Genomic DNA, 20,705 nt, shown 5'->3' with positions numbered 1-20,705 from the left:
GCATGGAAGTCTCAAAAAGGGTCACACTTCTTTTTGTACAGGTGACCAAATACTTAGCATGTTAAAAGGCAACCTACCGCCTGACTAAAGTCCAATGTTTGTTAGGCAAAGCTTGCTTGGTCAATTGGTTTCAAGGTCAGTTTTCTCTCATTCCAGGCTCCCCACCTCCCCATACCCCCTCCCCGCCAGTGCTGAGGATGAAACCCAGAGCCCTGAGCATGTTAACCAAGTGAGTTACTACTGGATTACACCTCTAGCTGAGGCGCTCCTTTTTCAACTGGCTTAGGCACAGGTTTTGATTTAGGTTCCAGGAACCTACCTGATGCAGAGCAAAACTGTGGGGGAGGGAGCCACTAAATGAACTCCCTGGCTGTTGGTATTCCACAGTTCGTCTCCCAGTCAATTCTATTTAGAATTAAGAATCATGGCAGAACCCCAAGACCGCCAGCTCGGGTGACGGGAAGAGGCCAGTGAGAAACTTTTCAGGGCAACAAAAGAAGAGCAAAACAGTGGCTGCTAAATCAGAAATTGAGGTCTTCCCTCGTTTTTTAGACAACAGCCTAGACAACGTAATAAAGTGAGCCCCCATAAACTTTCTAAATGGTAACCCGGAAGAGTGCGAGCACCAAGGGAAATTACCCAACTTTCAATCCACAACCTCCCACAGGCTAGCAAGCCTGGGGCCCGCCTACCGGAAGTGAAACTGGAGGAAACGCCACGTCGAACGCGTGGGTTGACGTAAGCGCGTCGACGTCACGCGTCGTTCTTCCGGTAATGGGTGGTCCTGGGATCTGGGGGAGAGGCGGAGCGGAGGCGGGGCTTGGGGCTGGTGGAGGCTCTGGTGGGTAGGTGGGTTCAGACTGAGGGGACTACGGGTCGGCGTTGGGCTCAACGAACTCGAAACAAAGGACTATCCGGTAGGGTTTCGACGAGGCACCTTCCGATCAGTGTCTGAGCGGCGAGTCGAGGCTTCTGGGTCAATCAGTGCCCTCACGGCGCGGTCTCAGCCGGTTTCTCCTCGGTTCCATACAGCCAGCGCCGCGTTGGGGGACCTGGCGCAGCGGCACCTGCTGCTGAGGGACCCCGCGGCCCGCCCAGGTGCTCATGATGGGGCTGATCTTCGCTAAACTGTGGAGCCTCTTCTGTAACCAAGGTGAGAGCGATAAAGCTGCGCAGTGGCTTGAATCCAAGCCAGCGGGGTCCGATCCTTGAGAGGGGACAACGGAGGCAGTGCTTTTGGTGGACCGAAACGTTCTTAGACGCGGAGAAGTGACTTATTCCGGGGAGCGGGCAGAAACTCGGTATTTTAGACCTAGAGAATGCAGAAGAGACCTAGCGTGTGGGGAGAAAGGGACTCAGAAGAGAAAGGCATTTGGTCTCCCAGACTCCAAACATTTTTTTTTTTTTTTTTTTTGGATTTTAGTGAAGCAAAACGGAAAACACTTAATGATGCCTGGAGGCATTTTGAGGGCCTATTCAATTTAAATTAGGCATCCTTGTGTCTGTGTTTTGCCCCAGGATAAGTGTTCGTTCGGAACCTAAAACTTCTTTTCCTCCTTCTTATAAATTAGTGTTTTGTTTTCCACCCTGCTGTCTAAGCCAGCACACCTTGTTCTCTGATTTCCCTTGCTCTTAAGGACTAGGGAATGAGTTGATCTACACCGGTTTCCGGAAATCATGCTAATCCCCCACCCTTAGTTAGACGTTAAAAAAAATGAAAATAATAAAATCTCAGTATTTTCAGTTTTGTGTCACATGCTACGTGTCCGTAATTAGTCAAGAACAGGTTATGAGACACCTAGAAGTTGCAAGTCCAAAGGGGCAAGAAGTTGTAAAACCTGTTCTGAGTCAGAATGAGATGCGGTGTCTTGTAAAGAGAGAAAATACCCGGACCAAAAAGGGGCCAACATAAAGTTTTAAGCATTCTTTTAACAGAATGGTTTCTTAGTAATTCCAGTTTAAAATTCATCTAGCCAGGCACAGTGGCACATGCCTGTAATCCCAGCTGCTTGGGAGGCTAAGACCGGATTGCAAGTTCAAAGCCAGTCTCAGCAATTTAAGGAGGCACTAAGCAATTCTGCCAGATGCTGTCTCTAAATAAATACAAAAAGGGCTGCAGAGGTGGCTCAGTGCTAAAACACCCCTGGATTCAATCCCTGGTACAAAAAAAAAAAGTTAAATTCATCAAGTTTTCATTTTGCAGTTTTGGTTTTTATGATGGTAGCAATTTGTTACTGCTAATGTACTTATCCTTTTACTGGATTTAAGAAGTGAATGAGAATGTAATGGCTTTATTTGACTTTTTGTATACTGGTAAGAACACTAATCTTTGAAGATTATCAATATAGATAAAATGGAGACACAAATATACACAATATATGTGCGTCCATTTATGTGTAAGTAAATATCACTTTTCAAGTGATTTCAAATTGGTCAGAGTTTAACTACCTGTAGATATTATTCACAAACTTAATACTTATTTTGACAGTTTGTATGTTCTGATTCTTGTTCTAAGAAATGACTTTGTAAAGGAGTGTTTAAAATACATAATTGAAAGTGAAAAGATTAATAAAATAATCACCTGGTTATCATTCCCCTTTGCTTAACAAATAGAAATTACTGAGGTAGTTGATTCTCCATGTGCACCTCCATGTTCTTTTCTTTTCTCCCTTTTCTGTTTTATTACTATCATTTATGTTTGAGACTTTTTGAGACTGGAAAGGAGTAAAAGATATAAAGGGAAAGTACAGAAGATAAAAGACATTCATGGCTGCATTTTATAGTAACAGAATTGCTTATGCCTCCTAAATCACCGTTTCTACTTAGAGTTTTTATTTAACTCTCTTGTTGAAAATTTAGAATTAATGATCATTCTTTAATTTTATTCTCATTCATGCAAAATTCACTCAGTCCATAAGCCAATCTTAGGAGTTTGGCATAGGAGGTAGAAAAATTAAAAACACGCCGGAAAAAATACAAACTTTACATGCTCTTAGAGCACTCAAAGATGAGTAAACAGACACAGAATAATGCAGTATGGTAAATTGTTTAACAGATATTCTTAAAAATGTAATAGTGGCATCAAGAAGGAAGTGACCAGTTTTTCTCAGATAGTTCCTGGAAGACTTCGCAGAATAAGGTATACATGGACTTAATGATGAGTAAGTAGTAGGTTAGGAAACATGCTAGGTAGACTAAGGACTAATATGCAAAAGGAGACAAATGAAATACTTTGGTACATTTAAGGAAGCTGAATAGTTTACTTTGACTGTTTAGTACATTAGTTTGCTTGTTGCTTAATTAGAAGAGATAAGATTAAAGAGTTAACCAGGGGAACCAAATCATAGAGTGCCTCAAATGTTGACTAAGGTGTTAAACTATGGAGAGCAAGCAGTGAGAGCCATTGAAAAGTTTGGTCATTGGATAATTGTTTAAAACAGGGTAATGATGTGATGAGAATCGTATCTTAGTCTAGGGTGGGGTTGTTTTTTGTGTTTACTGTATCAGTAAAACTACCAATCTCAGTATTTTCTATTTTCACCACTGTACACATCCAATTTAGAAGTATTCAGTTTGGGTTGTGTATATTCAGTTTGGGTTGTATATTGGAATAATATGCTCAAGATTCCATGTTAGAACAGTTAAATCAGAACTAGGAGAGGTGTCCTGGGCATTGGTGCCAAGATAATTCTAATGTGCAGCTGTGCTAAGAACTACTAATCTTATGTACTCCTTTCCCTTAACTTTCTTTCAATATACCCTCACTCTTTTTTTAAAATATTTTTTTTAATTGTCAGTGGACCTTTATTTTATTTATATGTGGTACTGAGAATCGAATCCAGTGCCTCAAGCATGCTAGGCAAGCACTTTACCACTGAGCCACAACTCCAGCCCTTTCCTTACTCTCTTGTTTTTTGTTTTGTACCATTTTACAGCCCCAAGCATCTTCTTAGAAATGGGATACCTTTGTGGAAATAAACATGTAGTTGTCTAAGTAAAGCAATTTAAACAATTAATTCCTGCAAATTTGTATTGTTTAAATTTTAAGCTAGAAGGCTGATACTTTGACACAATTATCATTCAAAGAAATAATTTCAAAATCCTATTGCCTTTGCAAACATTATTTTAACTTTTTTCTCCCAGTGTAAATAATTACAACATTGTTTTAGTTTTCTTTGTATGTTTGGCTAAGAGGTTTCACACTATACACAAGCCTTTCTGTAACAATTTTTTCACACCTTGCATCTATCAGATTTCTTTCCTCTAGGTTTCCAAATAGTCCTCATTCCTGCTCAAATTCGACATTTCCTTTCAAGTTTGGTGCACAGCTGATCTGGACTTGTCTTTGCCATCATTCTAGGATTTCTTTCTTTCTTTCTTTCTTTCTTTCTTTCTTTCTTTCTTTCTTTCTTTCTTTCTTTCTTTCTTTCTTTCTTTCTTTCTTTCTTTCTTTTTTAAACCAAGTTACTATGTCTCAAGCCTTTTTACTTTTTTTTTTTTTTTTGCCGCCCCCCCCCCCCCCCCCAGGCAGGTTCTTACTAAATTGCCAAGGCTCTTCTCAAGTTTGTAATCCTCTTACCTCAGCCTCCAGAGTAGCTCAGATTATAGGCATGATGTTTTCAGTTTAAAAATAAAGATGTAGCTCTTTTGCTGGGCATGGTGGTATATGCCTGTAATCCCAACTTCTAGGGGAGCTAAGGCAGAAGGATTGAAAGTTCCAGGCCAGCCTCAGGCACTAAACAATTGAGTGAAACCCTGTCTCAAAGTAAAAGATAAAGAGGACTGGACTGGGGATGTGACTCAGTGTTAAAGCACCTCTGGGTTCAATCCCCAATTCCCCCCACCCCACCCCCCACACAGACACACAAAAGATACAGCTCTGTTGGTTCTAGGAAATTTAAAAAAATTTTCTCTTAGGATTTCTTCTTTTCTAGAAATATTTTTGATCATATTATGCCAAATTGGTTATCAAAGATTCTTTTTCATATTACCTTTTTTCCACCTCTATTTTCTGGGTTATTTCCTTTGTCTTCCAATTCTCCTAGGGAATATTTTGGTTCAGCTACTATATTTTGCATATATAAAGGAACTTTTTCTAACTTGCTAAATATTTTCTTACTATTCTTGTGGCATTGTTTTATGAATGTTGTCTTTTCTCTCTTTAGTTTCTTTTTGGTTTTCTTCTGTTCTCTAATATTGTTTATATTTTTTAATTAGGCTTTCCCAATGAAATTTGCCCTATAACTCTCTCCTAAGTAATTCCATTGCATGAATACAACTACTGTTTTGTTTATTTGTGTTTTGATGGTTTGTGCTATGAATACTCTTAAAACTTTTTGTAGGTATTTTCATTTCTCTAAAGTCAGTATGTAGAAGTGCAATTTTTAGGTCATAGAACAGATATATGATTAATTTTATAAAAAACTGCTTCACCTTTTGTATCATCTTTATACTCTTTCCAGCAGTGTTTGGGAATGGTACTTGTTCCACATCCTTACCAACATTTGCCATTGTCGGTCTTTTTAATTTTAGTCATTCTGTTGGATGTGTGATGTATTTCATTATATCTTTAATTTATATTTTTCTGATGACTTGGAAGTGCTAGTTTCCATGACCTTACCATTTTATATATTCCTTTGCAGATAGTTCAAATCCATTATTTATTTAAAAATAACATAGCTCTCTTTATTTTGTAATTTTAGAAATTATTAGTATATTCTGAAATGAATTGTCAAATATACGTTTTGTGAATATTTTACCCCATTCTGTGGCTTTTCTGTTATCCCCTCTCCCACCTTCTTGAGGTGCTAGGGACTGAACCTATGACTGTAGGTGTGCTAGGCAAATGCTATACCACTGAAACGTAACCCTATCCCTCCTTTGTTCATTTTCTTAATGAGAGTTGTCCTGAGGAGAAATTGTTAATTTTGGCCAAGTTTTGTTTCTTAAACAACAAAAGCTCATTAACTGTTGTATCCTCTTTAAGATATCTGCTCCTTTCATCTGGAAGATTAAGCGAGTATCCTTAGGCCTGTGATCCACCTTGAATTATTTTTAGGTTATGATGTGAGTAAGAATTGGGTTTCCACTGTGTATTCCAGCATAATTTTCTGAAGACTCTTTTCCCCAAACAGATTACTTTGGAGCCTTTTTCCAAATTCAAATGATCATATAAATGTATATCTCTATGTCTTCCTTTCCATTGGTCTGTATGTCTATCCCTAAGCTATATTATTATTACACTATCTCAAATACTATAACTTTACTGTAACTGTTAACTTTGTTAATTTTTATATTTTATTTTTTATATTGGAGATTTAACCCAGGGATGCTTTACTGAGCTAGACCCCCTGCCCTTTCTTTTTTCTTTCTTTTTTTTTTTTGAGACAGGGTCTCACCAAGTCACTTAGGGCCTTGCTGAGTTGCTGAGACTGGCCTGGAATTTGCTGTCCTCCTTCCTTAGCATCCTGGGGTTACCAGCATATGCCACCATACCCAGCTCTACAACAAAATTTGAAATTTGGTACTCGGAGTTCTCCAACTTTGTTTTGTTAATCTTTTAAGACAGAAATTTTTAGTATTGTTGGTTTTCTATTTTAATAATTCCTGCTATTTCCTTCCTTCTCCTTATTCTTTTTTGCTACTTCACTTCTTAAGGATTGAACAAAGTGATATTGATTTTTCCCTCTTCAAATGCAAATATTTCAAAGCTATAAATGTCCCTCTTGTGTACTACTGCTTTAGCTGTATTCCACAAATTTTAGTGTTATATTTCAGTATTCGGATTGACATATTTATTACATTTTTGTGATTTCTTTTCCGACCTATGGATTACTTATGAGTATGTTTTGTTGGCATTTATTTGTAAATTTTTAGACAGCTTAATCTTGGGTCCTAATATAATCCCTTGTGTTTGGAAATATACTCTATATAAGATTTCAATTTTATTTCATATTTATTAAGGTGTTTTTTAATGGCCCATCTGTGATCTTTTACTCATTGTACCATTTGCATTTTTTCAACTGTGAATATGGTCAGACACTTAAAAACTGTGGATTAGATTGTCTTTGCCCCTTAGCATTTGCCTTCTAAATCATAACATCCCTGTGGACAGCTTTTGAATTTTCTAAATAACTTAATATGTTAGCTCAATACAAGTATTTGTTTTGTTTTGTTGTTGTTGTTGTTGTTGTTGGTACCAAGGATTGAATCCAGGGATGCTCTACCATCCAACTACATTCCCAGCCCTTTTGAAATTTTGACAGGATCTCCCTAAATTGCTGGGATTGACCTTGAATTTATGGTCTTACTGCTTCAACCTCCCTAGTTCTGGGATTGCAGATATGCTCTACCACACCCAGCTCTATTTCAGTATGTTCTTGTTGAAGACACCGACATTATTCAGCGAGTTGGGGAAATACATCTTTGTTATCTCTTTAGGTACTTTCTTCAACCTGACCTCTTACCTTACAGTATGTATTAATTGTGACTTATTTAGACTCTCTGATCTTCTTGTTTTATCTGTATTTAATCCTTTTGTTTACAAGAAGATTGTTATTCTTCTACTTAATAATTCTTTTTAACTTGTAGAATACTGTAAAATTCAATTTTGTCACAAAAGTGGGGAAGCATCACATTGGGAGACCATTAGTCAAGCTTGAAAAAATTAGTACTTTTTAGTAAAATATTTTATATTTACTACAATTTAATATTTTTGCTATTATTTTACTTATATTTATAATTTTAGCAGTAAATCCTTATAAGTAAGTAATAAAGAATAAATGATAAATTATTTACTATCTTAGTAGTAAAATGTTACTACAAAATTGAGAAGCAGTAATTAAGATACAGATCATGATTTATCTTTTCCTATAGGCTCTATACTTCTTGAAATCAAATGATATATTTTAAATACCCATAAAAATTATATATTTAAATATTTTTAAACATTTCAAATAGTGTATGTGAGGAATTAAATGTAAGATATGCATTATGTTGGGGTCTAGGTCTGGAGATGCATGGGTAAGCAACACTGGAAGATTTTCTCCTAGCTCTTTGTTGGAGAAAGAAGCACAACTTGGTTTCTAGGAAGGTTTTTTTTTTGTTTTTGTTTTGTTTTGTTTTTGTTTTGCTTTGTTTTGATACCAGGGTTGGAACACAGTGGTGCTTAACCAGTGAGCCAACACCCCCAGCTCTTTTTTATATTTTATCTAGAACAGGGTCTCACTGAGTTACTTTACGATCTGGCTAACTTGCTAAGACTGACTTTGAACTTGGTGATCCTCCAGGAAGGAATTTCTAGTAAAATGATGCCCTTGATAATGATCTCATGGTGTGCAGACTTTTTTTTTTTTTTTTTTTTTTTTAAAGAAAACATTCTAATTCACTATTACTCTGATAGTTATGGTAATGTTTTAACCTAGAATTTTTTGATTACTCATAAAATCTTTTAAATTGCACATTTTCACCCCCAACACAAACTTTCCTGTCCTGAGTATGGGCACCTTGTGTTCTGTGGCAGCAAATTTATTTGCTTTTGAAAGATAGTAACAAGGTAAATTTTCTATACCTACATTTTAAAAATTGATTTTAAGTAAAGAATTTGGTACTATCCATGTTATCATTTGCCTTGCTTAACAATGGTTGAGATTGACTGTTTTAGTTTGTCACCTAAATATGTAGTTTTCATTGAGAGTAGTTTGAGGAATTAGAACTAAAGAATATATAGTTTACATATATGCCTTGAGATTCAGTTGAAGTTGTGAAAGCATACAGTTGTATACTTTCCGCCTCACAATTCTAGAAATGTTAATTTTAGTGAAATGGAAACCATTTACACCTTCCTCTAAGTAAAAATGATAATCTGCCTAAATGTTCATCTGAAGATTGACAGCAGTTTGATTTTTGGAACAGATCCTTTCTCCCCTTTAATTGAGGGTGACTTGAACCATAAGGGATTTATTGGAAAGTTTTTTTCAACTCCTTAGTCAGCAAATAATAAAACATTTCTGGGTAATACAAATTGTATAAATCTGTAAACATCTTTCCACAGTTGCTTTCTTTACAGCCTTATGCCCCATCATCCTTTATAGAGAACACCTCTAAGATGAATCAATATGTTTTTGTAGGTGTCTTCATGTGTAGATTATGGAACATAATGGGTTAACTATTGCAGGTTAAGGAAATTTATTTATCCCAGGTCAGCTTTACAGAAAATCTGACACTTGGTTGATTTTTGTGTGTGTGTATTCCAGTACACAAAATATACATACAACTATTGATTATGCTCAACCCCAAAGACTGCAGTACAGAACAGGCATACCTTCATTGTTTTCAAAGCCCGAGGCCTGCTTTTTAGCATCAAGGAATATATACCTATAGTAAAAGTATACATACACATCAGTTTCCCTGTTTTCCCATTGTTTCTTGAATGGGTAAAAATTTTACGAATCAGGAAATGTGAGCTGAAATCTGGTCATGAACATACTTAATTAGCAATTATTTAGTGGCTTCCTGGAACACAATTTCAACTCTTATGCAACAGAGTGCAGTTTTTTTAAAAACTTGGCTATTAGTCAATGTCCTTTGAACTGCTTTTAGTCTTGCTGTATAGATGATGTTAAAGATATTTTTCAGAGCAAAGATCTAAAATTTTGTTGTTCTGTGCTTTTTAAAAGCATGTAGGCATTTCTTTATTGTTGAAGTTTTCTTGTAGATAGATTCAGATCGTTGATGGTAATTTTAACATCAGAAGATAAACTTTAGTTTATTTGAAGGATAATTGTGTGTACCTTCATCGTAAGAGTTGAATTGTGTGTTTTAATTGCCAGAATTCCCTGTCAATGTGGGGCAGAAGGAATCTGAAAGATAAGTTAATCAAATATTTGAAGTTTTATACGACTTGAATGAAATCCATGTGTTATTCACCTTCAGGGTTTGCCACTCCTTAATTCACTTTGGAGTCCAGCCTTTCAAAATTATGCATGATTTATGAGTTTTACTATCAGGCCTTTAATACTCTGATTCAGTCATCATCAAAAATGTGAAGCAGAATTGTTTGAAAATGGCTCCATGTATTCACTTCATTTTGGTTCTGTCTGTCCATTCTGTTCCCCTGATACTCCTGAGTAGCATAGCATAACTTGTCTAAAATGAAGATTGTCAAATACTGCTTTAGTAGCTTAAAAAAAGAGAGAGACTTGATACTTTCAGAGAAATATCTTAATACTTTTAAGTTTTGGCTACCCTTAGACTAGGGACTTTCTTCTAACTGAGCAGGCAATACTAATGTCTCCAGATGCTGGGCAGGTAGTTTCCAGCTGCTACCAAAATTTAAAATGCCTGTGGCTAAGAGTACTCTTGTTCTTGTACTGTAAGCAAAAACATGTCAAGATTGGTTCCATTAGATATTAGGGGACATGAACCAAGAGTGGAAAAAGAAGAGTTAGCGTGACTTACAATAAGTTTCATCTTGTTTTGTTTTACAAAGCAGCTTCTACCATAATGAAAATATCCTTTCCAGAGGACCACATCTACTTGTCCTGCAAAATTATAGGCAGTTCCTATAATGTGTAAGTCATTAGAAGGTACAAAGATAGACTGTGATCTCAAGAATTTGCTTGTGAATTATGAACCCTCTTTTTTTTTAATGGATGCAGTATTAAGGCTTTAAAATAGGAATATGACCTGAATTTAGCTGAATGTATTTTCATAATTTTGACACTCATCAGGGGTTATCAAGAGAAACAGGTTTCTGATACAAAATGTGCCAAATTATTGAGAAAAATTTGTGTTTTGGTTCTTATGGCAGCTTCCATCCATTTCCTACTTTCTAAGCATTCAGCCCTGGATTAAGGGAATCTTTAATATATTCTGACTGGATTGAAATCATAGAAAGAGGGTATCCAGGAGTTTTGTCTTCTTCATTCTAAAGAGATCTTAGATTATGTACCACTCAACAGAATAATTAGACAGGCCTTAATAACTACTTATATAAAGTGACTATTTAGTGCATGGCACCTGAAGGAGAAAAGGACTGAAATGACTTGTCACACAATATCTGCGCAGGAAAACTGCTGAATTCAGATTGAAAAAAAAAAAAAAAATTAAAGACTGAGTAATTGCTTTTATTTCTCTAAATTAGTATAAGAAATGAAAAACTGGTTAAGAGTATATGTCTCGGTGACAGAAATCATTGCAGTTTTCAGTTCTAAGAGGTACATGTAGATAGAAAACCACAAGTAAACACAACTTGACAAAAAGCTAACTTGATTAGCAGAGACTCTAAATAGCTATGTAAAGCAGAGATTTTAAAAACATATTTTACGTCATAATGTTTTGCCTAGATTAATGTTTGTGTGCTCCCCCCCACACACACACTTAAAGTGACCAAGTTTTTTGCTAACTCATCTCCCACATTCTTTTACAAAAGAACTAGCTAGAGGACCTTTTAATAGATTGGCTCACTTAAGGTTGGTCTTTAATATCATAAAGTTTATTTCTTTATTTTAGCATTTCAGTAGTAGAAATCCAGTAAATAATTCTCATTAACAAGCTAACTAATGATTATTGTTGAACACATGTAATTGTAATATGAATGCATGCAATTGTAGTATGCACCAGTATTTCATGTTTATGGTTTGCTTTCTTTTCGTAGAACACAAAGTAATTATAGTGGGACTGGATAATGCGGGGAAAACCACCATTCTTTATCAATTGTGAGTATGGGTGTTTAATGGTTTTTAGTATTTCAATTATTAAAACATTTTGTAATTAATGAGATGCCATTTTTATTTTTTCAATGTAATAGAAAAACTTAAATATGTGGGTTTTTTTTTTTCAACATTTTACCAAAAAAGCAAGTAAAATAAGCCACCATATGTTTGCTAAAGCTTCCACAAGCATTTATTGTTTTCTGGCCTTAAAAGAAAGAATTAATATTAAACTATAATAAATAAAACACAAATTATAGTGCTGGGTAAGTTGATCAAGTGAATTTCACTTAGTTCTTTCCACACTGAGATTCACTTAAATAGGTTGATATTTCTAGGAACTTGCTACCCTCCCAGCTAATAGCTTTGGAATTGGTTAGCACAACCAGACTTGTCTGAAATACTGATGATCAAAATATTGTTTTATTAGCTCACAAAAGGGAGAGGCTTGAAACTTTCAGAGAAATACATTAGTACTTTAAGGAAATTTTAAGAGTTCAATTTACTTGTCCAAGTAACTCTAGTTATTCTGCCAGTGCTAATGCAGTGATTCTTTCAGTACCAATGAAATGTTAACTTATAGAAATCGGTCAATATCTCAAGCATTTTAACAAATAATAAGAAAGTACTTTGCATGATTGCAGAGCTCTTCGCACTTCATCCTATGTTAAAAGTATGTCAGTCTAGGGGCTGGAAGGATAGCTCGGCATAGCTTTTACCCAGCATGCAGGAGGCCCTAAGTTCAAAACCAAGCCTCACGAAAGAATAACAGACAAACAAATATACATCACTCTGTAGCTCACCAGAAATATTCACTTAACCAATGCATGTTATATTTCAACTAAAAACTTTGCTAAAAACTTACTACTTTGGGGTTTTTTTTAGAGTTCGGTAACTGCTTTTTAACACATTTTCATTCATTAGCCATTATGTATTTTAATATTAATATAAAGTCTTCAAACAACAAATATAAATATTTAAGAAATTTGTCATCTTTATTGAAGTAATTTTCATGTACCCCAAATATATATATAAAGCTCATGAGAAAGCTGTGATCCTCTTCCAATACAGTATTTTCATGTTGTCAGCAAATAAATATGTTGAATTAATTAATGGAACTTAATGATTATGATAGTATAAGTGATATGAGCATCACTATGATAAATACATAGTTCATTTTAAGTAAGATTTTTATTTGCCCATGACCTTGTCTTTTTAAGTCTATAATTTGGGTTATACTGAACTAATTTTTATGACTGAGCTAGATTTTTAATGTCTCACACAGACTTTTTATGTATGTGTATGTGTTACTGGGAATCAAACCCAGGGCTTTCTATCATGCAGCTACATCCCCAGCTTATTTAATTTTTTATTTTGAGACAGGGTCTTGCTAAGTTACCCAGGCTGGCCTGGAACTTTTGATCCTCCTCCCTCAGCCTCTGAGTAACTGGGATAACAGGTGTGTGCCACCATGCTTAGCTCCAGATTTATGGATAGCCTACTCTCCAGTGGATGCCACATTGCAGATATTGATGTCAGTCACCTAGAAACTTGATTGAGGATGAGGCATTGGTTCTGACCTAAATGATAAAAGGACTTGGTGATATGTGAATATTTTCCCACAGAAATGCAAACTCACACTACAGTGTTCTCCCCCGCATCCAAAACAAGGTTGCATTTCATTTATTTTTTTGAAAAACAAAAGTCTTCAGCAACCCTGGAGGCTTAGGTGGGGGGATTGCAAGTTTGAGGCCAGCTTCAACAACTTAGCAAGGCCCTAAGAAACTTAGGGAGACCCTGTCTCAAATAAAAATGTAAAAAGAGCAGTGGATATAGCTCAGTGATTAAGTACCCCTGGGCTTAATCCCCAATACCAAAAAACAATAACTAAAAAAATCTCCAGTAGTTGTTCTTTGGCTAGATCTTTATTGGCAAAAATGTTCTCCAAGTTTCTGTTTTTTTATGCTAATGGTTTATATTTTGAGAAAGGTTGATTCATTTTTAAAATATAGGGATAAAACTCACTTTGCTTTTCAAAATATGCAGAAGAGTTTTTATGGTGTTTGTCTTTTTCAACAGCTTAATGAATGAAGTGGTTCATACTTCTCCAACTATAGGAAGCAATGTTGAAGAAATAGTTGTAAAGAATACTCATTTTCTTATGTGGGATATTGGTGGTCAAGAGTCACTGCGATCATCTTGGAACACATATTACTCAAACACAGAGGTATGCCAAGAATACTTCTGAATTTGAATTAGAAAAAGAAACAGAAAATAGAATATAAATTAGGAATATTGGCAGTTATCTTTTAATAAGTTTTTTTTTTAAAGAATTCAGATTTTTAAATAGAAAAGGCAAGTAGAAGAGTGTTGGGAATGATTATTTGTTGAGTGCTTACTGTTGGCTAGGCTCTCTCAGTTTATTCTTACAGTATTGCTGTACTATCTCCAAGTGTTGGAGAAATTTAATGTTAGGAGAAATTATATAACTTTTCCCCAAATCTTGCAAAAATAAGAGGGTCTAATTAAGAGAGGAGTAAAATATTTTAAGTGTAATTTAACATAAGATTTTCAAATAACATCAAATGAATATTTAAAATTTTGGTGAGCCTGTATTGTAATGTAGAAAAAAAGAAATGATAGGTTTGCAGCCATCCCTCAGAGTTCTCTATCACATATTTAATCACTTCAGAGCTAGCCTAGGGAACAAATCCGGAATAACTCCTGTTTCTGCTTTATTTCTTCTTAGAGGCCAAGTTTTTATTATTGATGTTGTTTTAAGGTTATGAAGTACTATTGAGAGGTTTATCTTTTGACAATACAATATATGGATGCAACTGCATTCATATAATTTTTCTTTGCAAAGTGGTATTCCTAAGCAATTATTTTCTAAAATGAAAGCTTTGAAAAACTGGAGTTGGGAGAAAATGGAATGCAAAGAATTTTTGTTGTGCAAGTTGCCTTTTAAAGTAAGAAATGTATTCTTCTAGATTTATATTGTAATATCATAAGTGTATGTGTTCATATATTCTGATGCAGTGTGTAAGTAACCCAGGATAACCTATCTCAAATATTCAGCACTTGTGTTAGTACTTATTTTACTTGGGTCGGGAGTGGGGAGAGGCAGAAGAGTAGAATAGCAAATAACAAATATAGTTATAGTTAGCTTAGTATTCATTTGTACAGTAAAGTAACATTCTGAAGCTAGACTATATTAGCAAGTGTGTGAAGAATATGTAGCATATAACTTGTTTCAGCAGCATAGATGGTTTTTCCAAAACTCAGTTAAATCCAGCTGTGAAAAGAACAGTTCCTCTTTGAGGGACAGGTCAAAGTTGATTTTAGCTGTTTCAGGTGCACTTAAAACTGTTCAGAAGGGTAGTTTTTGAAATTGCTGAAACTCTAGAAGACTTTACTTTAGTCCTGAAAAAGATATGTTATTACTGATACCATATGCATGAAGTTTTCTTTCAATAAACTATTTCTGTAAGAATATCAAATTTACTATGAAAAATAAAGGCCTTTGTTGCAACACACCAGCATGACACCTAGCATTTGCATTCTTAAATTTCAGCTAGGAATTTTCTCTGTGTGCTATTTCACCAATCACTTTGTTCACTTTGTCATCTGCTTTTTGAAAATTTTTTGCATAGTGGTGACATCCAGAAGCTACATTATAATGTAAGGTGTTGATTAATACCTGTTACCCTCCTCTCATTAACTCCCATGTAATTCTCAGTGTTCTGTCCATTCTTTATTTGCTGTGTTTCTTTCTCTTTGTTTTGTCCCTTTCTAAGCCCTTCTCAGTTTATATTCAGATTAACCTAGTTGTCTCTCCCCAGTTTTCTGGTCATCTCTATAACTTGTCTCCATCCTTTCTATATTATTTCAGATCACCATCTTACTATATGTAATCTTTAGCACCACATGATTTCATTTTTTAAACTTACCTTCTGAATAAGGAGTTTGAGCTAGAGACCTTTTCTTACTATCTCATCGTATTTTTATTTAGCAAAATTTCTTTCAGTCTTTATTTTTATTTTTTGTTTGAAGTTTCTTATTTTTTCAGTTTGCAAGATCAACTTTTTTTCGTGTTCACCTCCACCAACAGATTACTCCAGTTGTCCTGTCTTTTGCCTTTCTCTCATCTCGCCTGCATGTTCTTTTAGCATATTAACACCAGTGTATATAATTTAGCACAACTTATCACTTTATTTGTATGTGGCACTGAATGGAACCCAGGGCCTTACACATGGTAGGCAAATGATACATGAATGATCTACATCCATAGCCCCTTAAAAAACTTTTAATTTTGAGACTAGATCTTGCAAAGTTTGAACTGAGATCCTTTTGCCTCGGCTCCTGGAGTAGCTGTAATTACAGGATGCCAACCTTCCCAGTGCATTAGTGTTTTGTTTCTTTTTTAATGTGTGTCTTTTTCTTTGCAATAAATGGGAGACTGTCTCATAAATAAGTAACCAATTATTAGTTTAATAAATGAATAATATAATGTTTTAGTGAAAGTTACTTAAATTGTTTCTTTTTATAAATTACTTTTTATTCACATTTAAAAACATTACATACTATCAATTCAAATTGCACTTTAACAAACTTAGTCACAGTTTTTGTTTATTGTAATTATCAGTTATCTCATTATTAATATTTAGCACTCTGTAAACTCTTTGGGCTTAAAAAAGGCACTATATAATTTGTACGAATGATGATGCTATGTGAAGTAACTACTTATATGAGTAACTTTGAAAACTTTACACCACATTCAGTTTTCTTTTTTTTTAAAATTGTCTTCTAGTTCATCATTCTTGTTGTTGACAGCATCGACAGGGAACGACTAGCTATTACAAAAGAAGAATTATACAGAATGTTAGCTCATGAGGTAAGTTTTGAAAACAAATCTTTAAAAACTAATGGAGTCAGGTCTCTGTATATTGGTTTTACAAAGATTAGTGTGCGATGATGTTGGTTATTTCACCAACTGTAAAACTTTACACATTGAAAAAAATTTTTTAGATATACATGATAGTAGAATCTATTTTGGCATATTATACATACACGGATTATAGCTTGTTCTGATTAGGATCCTGTTCTTGTGGTTGTACATGATGCAGAGCCCCTGTGAATACACATCGCTGTGTATTCAAATATAAGACTAGGAAAGTTATGTCCAATTATTTCTACTGTCCTTATTCCCTTCCCCTCTTTTTATTCTTCATTGTCTAATCCAATGGACTTCTATTTTTCCACTCCCCACTCTCCTTTGTTGTGGGTTAGTATCCACATACCAGAGAGAACATTTCACCTTTGGTTTTGGGGAATTGCCTTATTTCACTTAGCATGATATTCTCCAGTTCCATCCATTTATAAGCATATACCATAATTTTATTCTTCTTTATGACTGAGTAATATTCCATTGTGTATATATATCACATTTTCTTTATCCATTCATCTGTTGAAGGACAGCTAGGTTGTTTTCCTTAGCTAGGCTATCATGAATTGTTTTGCTATAATCATTGATGTGACTGTGTCACTGTAATATGCTGGTTTTAAGTCCTTTAGGTATAGACTAAGGAGTTGGATAACTGAGTCAAGTGATAGTTCCATTCCAAGTTTTCTAAGGAATCTCCATACTGCTTTCCAGAGTGGTTGCACTAATTTGCAGTCCTACCAGCAATGTATGAGAGTTCCATTCTCCAAACAGCCTCATGAACATTTCTTGTTACTTTTCTTGATAATTGCCATTCTCACTGGAGTGAAATAGAATCTCAGTGTAGTTTTAACTTACATTTCTCTCATTGCTAGTGATGTTGATCATTTTTTCATATATTTTTTGACTATTCTATTTCTTTTGTGAAGTGCTTGTTCAGTTCCTTTGCCCATTTATTGATCGGTTTATTTTGGCAGGGTATTAGGTTTTTTGAGTTCTTTTTGTATCATGGAGATTAATGCTTCATCTGAGGTGCAGGTAATAAAGATTTTCTCCCATTCTGTAGACTCTCTCTTCATATTATTGTTTCCTTTGCTATAAAGAAGCTTTTTAGTTTGATACCATCCTAGGACACCCGACCACTGAGCCACATCCCCAGCCCTGTTTTGTATTTCATTTAGAGACAGGGTCTCACTGAGTTGCTTGGTGCCTCACTTTGGCTGGGGCTGGCTTTGAACTCCCGATCCTCCTATCTCAGCTTCCCAAGCCTCTGGGATTACAGGTGTATACCACCAAGCCCATCTGTATGTTTTATTTTTAATTTAACTTCTTTTGCCGCAAAATAAATAACTTTTAACTATTTGTGTTAATCTGTCTTTGTTAGACTGAGCCATTAAATTATGACTGAGATTATTTTGATTTCAATAAAATTTTAAAGTTAATTATTAGTGCCTGATCATTTGAAAGTAGGGGCATTTCATTATAACTATCCCACTGGGTATATTTTACACTCTTACTTCATTGTTTGAGTTTGACGAATAATATCTCAAATAATACAGTTTTTTTAATTGATTGCAGGATTTAAGGAAGGCTGCAGTCCTTATCTTTGCAAATAAACAGGATATGAAAGGGTGTATGACAGCGGCTGAAATCTCTAAATACCTCACCCTCAGTTCAATTAAGGATCATCCATGGCACATTCAGTCCTGCTGTGCTTTAACAGGAGAAGGGTAAGTGTTAATCAACCTGAGGGGAGATATGGGTTTTTTCAACACTTTTAGGCAAACCAGTTTTCTTCTTGGATCTTTATTTCTTTTATTGTTCTTAATTCAAGGTGATTTTTATATTATATCTCAGACTTAGAGGGTTAAATAATTTTAGTAAATAAAATTACAACTTTTTTATAATCGTTAATGTAAATGTAATGTTTAGCCAAAACAATAATTTATTTTATTTATTTATGTATTTCTAATACTGGGGATTGAACCCAGGAATTCTGTACCACTGAGGTACATTGCCAGCCCTTTTTAATTTTTTATTTTGAAACAGTATCTCAAACTGACCTCAAACTTTGAATCCTCTCGCCTCAAACTACTGAGTCACCAGGATTGGAGGTGTGCATCATCACATCTGGCAATGATAAATTTTGAATTAAGTTTTCACAGTTCAAATTTTTTATTCATTTGTTACTTTTATAATTTCTTGAGTGAGAAAAAAACTGTAATATCGCCTGAACATAAAGGAATATTTAAAGAAAATATACAAGGTTAAATACAAGTTTAAGTCTGTAAGGACTTAAACCTAAGCTCCCAGTTTGAAAGTGGATGTTAGGCCAAGGTGTGTTATACATAGATTACACAGTTTGTTATCCAGGAACTTATTTTTCTTCATATCAACCTAACTTCTTATTTTTCTCCTCTTAGAAATCCTGGCAGTATAATAGATGTGTTATAGAAATGATTTGACACATGATTTTAAGGCTGGTCTGTAGTTATTTTCTTTTGTAGTTTAGTAGTTTCTGTTAAAGGGGAGGAGGGTATTTGTAGTCTTCATGTCAAAACTGCCAAAGCTGTGTCTTTAAGATGAAAGTAAAGCAATTTCAACTCATAATGATTGAAGATCGTTTTAAGTGAATCTTCCATTAAAAATTCCACTTAATATATGGTATTGATAGTTGTCACTGAAGTATATAGACAATGTAGTAATGATCTTTAGATAAGACTTAAAATTGAGTATGCATTTCAATTGTTAAGCATAAAGTTTTTCATTTTAAAAATACTTCTTTCTTTGTGTAGGTTATGCCAAGGTCTAGAGTGGATGACTTCCCGGATTGGCGTGAGATAACTTTTTAGCTTGAAAGAGACTGCTCTATTTATTCTATGACATGAACATTTTTCCTAGTACCTTTGGCTGCTGAGGCAGCAGCATGTTTAATTTATAACAACACAAACCTCTATGAGCAACACTTGAATCAAGTGCAGCTGAACTGGAACATAAAAAATTTTTTCTTAACTTTTTTTAAATGCACTAATCTTCAGTTGGATGAACATAATGTATAACTGTTTTCAGCAACAGAACTCTTCTGACTGCTTATTCTAATTATTCAGTGACTGCCTTGTAAAAATGTTTGTCATATGTTTAATGTTTTCAGATGTATTGTTATAACCTTTACGACCAATGTCTTTCCATTCATGACAACCACTCCCTTCTCCCAAGTTTGACAGAGTTTTAGTGGAAAATATCAGGTACTACTTCCAAATTTCTCCAACACTAAATATTTATACTCTCTATAAATCATTTATCTTTTTGACAGAATTTATTCTAAAGAAATAAATCTGCCTAGAAGATACATGTAAGAAAGATTAAACATCATGAATATTTGCCTTTATACTTCCCTCACATATTGCATTTTATGGAATAATTGTAAGTTGCTTTTAGCATGGAAATTAATTAGACTGTTAATTTATGTAAAGGAATTGAGTTCACTTTTCTGGATACAACATTTGGTAAAAACTAATCCAGGTAAAATATTTATTTGAAAGCCTGGCATGGATGGTAAATACTATTGGGTTAATCTGGTATTTTAGGAATGTCACATAATTCACTGTATATATAATAATCAGAAGTTATTAAAGCATTACCACCACTGAAATTAAAATATGACATCTGGATCTATTTTAGTATCAATTTTCAATCAACTGTTATCAACAAAATTTCACCTATTAATTGAAGAGACATCACATCTGCTTTCAACAGTAGGTAAAGCAGAAGTATGAACGGTCTTTTTTCTCTCTTGAAATTTGAGATAGTGTCTGTCATAGCATTTTGCCACCAGCAAAATACTAAAAAACAATGGGGCTTTCTTTAAATATTTTTAAAACAGTTACCATCTTTGAGTTAAATATACTTCATGTCCTAAAATCTTATAGGAAGCTGCTAAACTTAATCCTAGCTTTTATAGTATTACTGCAATACCCAAAGTTAATATTCTCAACAACATATAAATTCAAATCAAAGTGAAGGAAAAATCATAATCTATCATAAGTTTATTT

The 20,705-nt window shown here is 34.6% G+C and overlaps 2 protein-coding genes across 3 annotated transcripts in view; one reads left to right on the top strand and one right to left on the bottom strand.

The window, feature by feature from the left end:
* NSUN6 (NOP2/Sun RNA methyltransferase 6) overlaps positions 1–751 on the bottom strand; it is a 54,690-nt gene extending 53,939 nt beyond the window's left edge. Inside the window, exon 1 of one of the 2 annotated variants that reach the window (XM_079107641.1) lies at positions 693–751. The gene's annotated coding sequence lies outside the window, so the exon portion shown is untranslated. Of the gene's footprint in view, positions 1–319; positions 619–692 lie in introns of those variants that run through there. The other variant, XM_079107642.1, reaches the window with a different exon arrangement.
* Positions 752–821: 70 nt separating this feature from the next.
* On the top strand, positions 822–20,532 carry ARL5B (ARF like GTPase 5B). The gene is made up of 7 exons (XM_079107644.1): positions 822–917; positions 1,033–1,153; positions 11,657–11,717; positions 13,791–13,938; positions 16,522–16,605; positions 18,232–18,383; positions 19,449–20,532. Exons 2-7 carry the CDS (start codon positions 1,105–1,107, stop codon positions 19,495–19,497), a joined length of 543 nt encoding a protein of 180 aa, XP_078963770.1. The 5' UTR covers positions 822–917; positions 1,033–1,104; the 3' UTR covers positions 19,498–20,532.
* The last annotated feature ends 173 nt before the right edge of the window (positions 20,533–20,705 follow it).

This window comes from Sciurus vulgaris (assembly GCF_902686455.1).
Source record: "Sciurus vulgaris genome assembly, chromosome: 12".
NCBI lineage: Eukaryota > Metazoa > Chordata > Mammalia > Rodentia > Sciuridae > Sciurus > Sciurus vulgaris.
This window is presented reverse-complemented; position numbering and strand designations above follow the sequence as displayed.

Excerpts from the sequence above, each read along its gene's own strand:
- ARL5B (XM_079107644.1), top strand. The coding sequence starts at position 1,105 with ATGATGGGGCTGATCTTCGCTAAACTGTGGAGCCTCTTCTGTAACCAA. Across the intron at positions 16,606-18,231 it reads ACAGAATGTTAGCTCATGAG|GATTTAAGGAAGGCTGCAGT; the intron begins GTAAGTTTTGAA and ends AATTGATTGCAG. Across the intron at positions 18,384-19,448 it reads TGTGCTTTAACAGGAGAAGG|GTTATGCCAAGGTCTAGAGT; the intron begins GTAAGTGTTAAT and ends TTCTTTGTGTAG.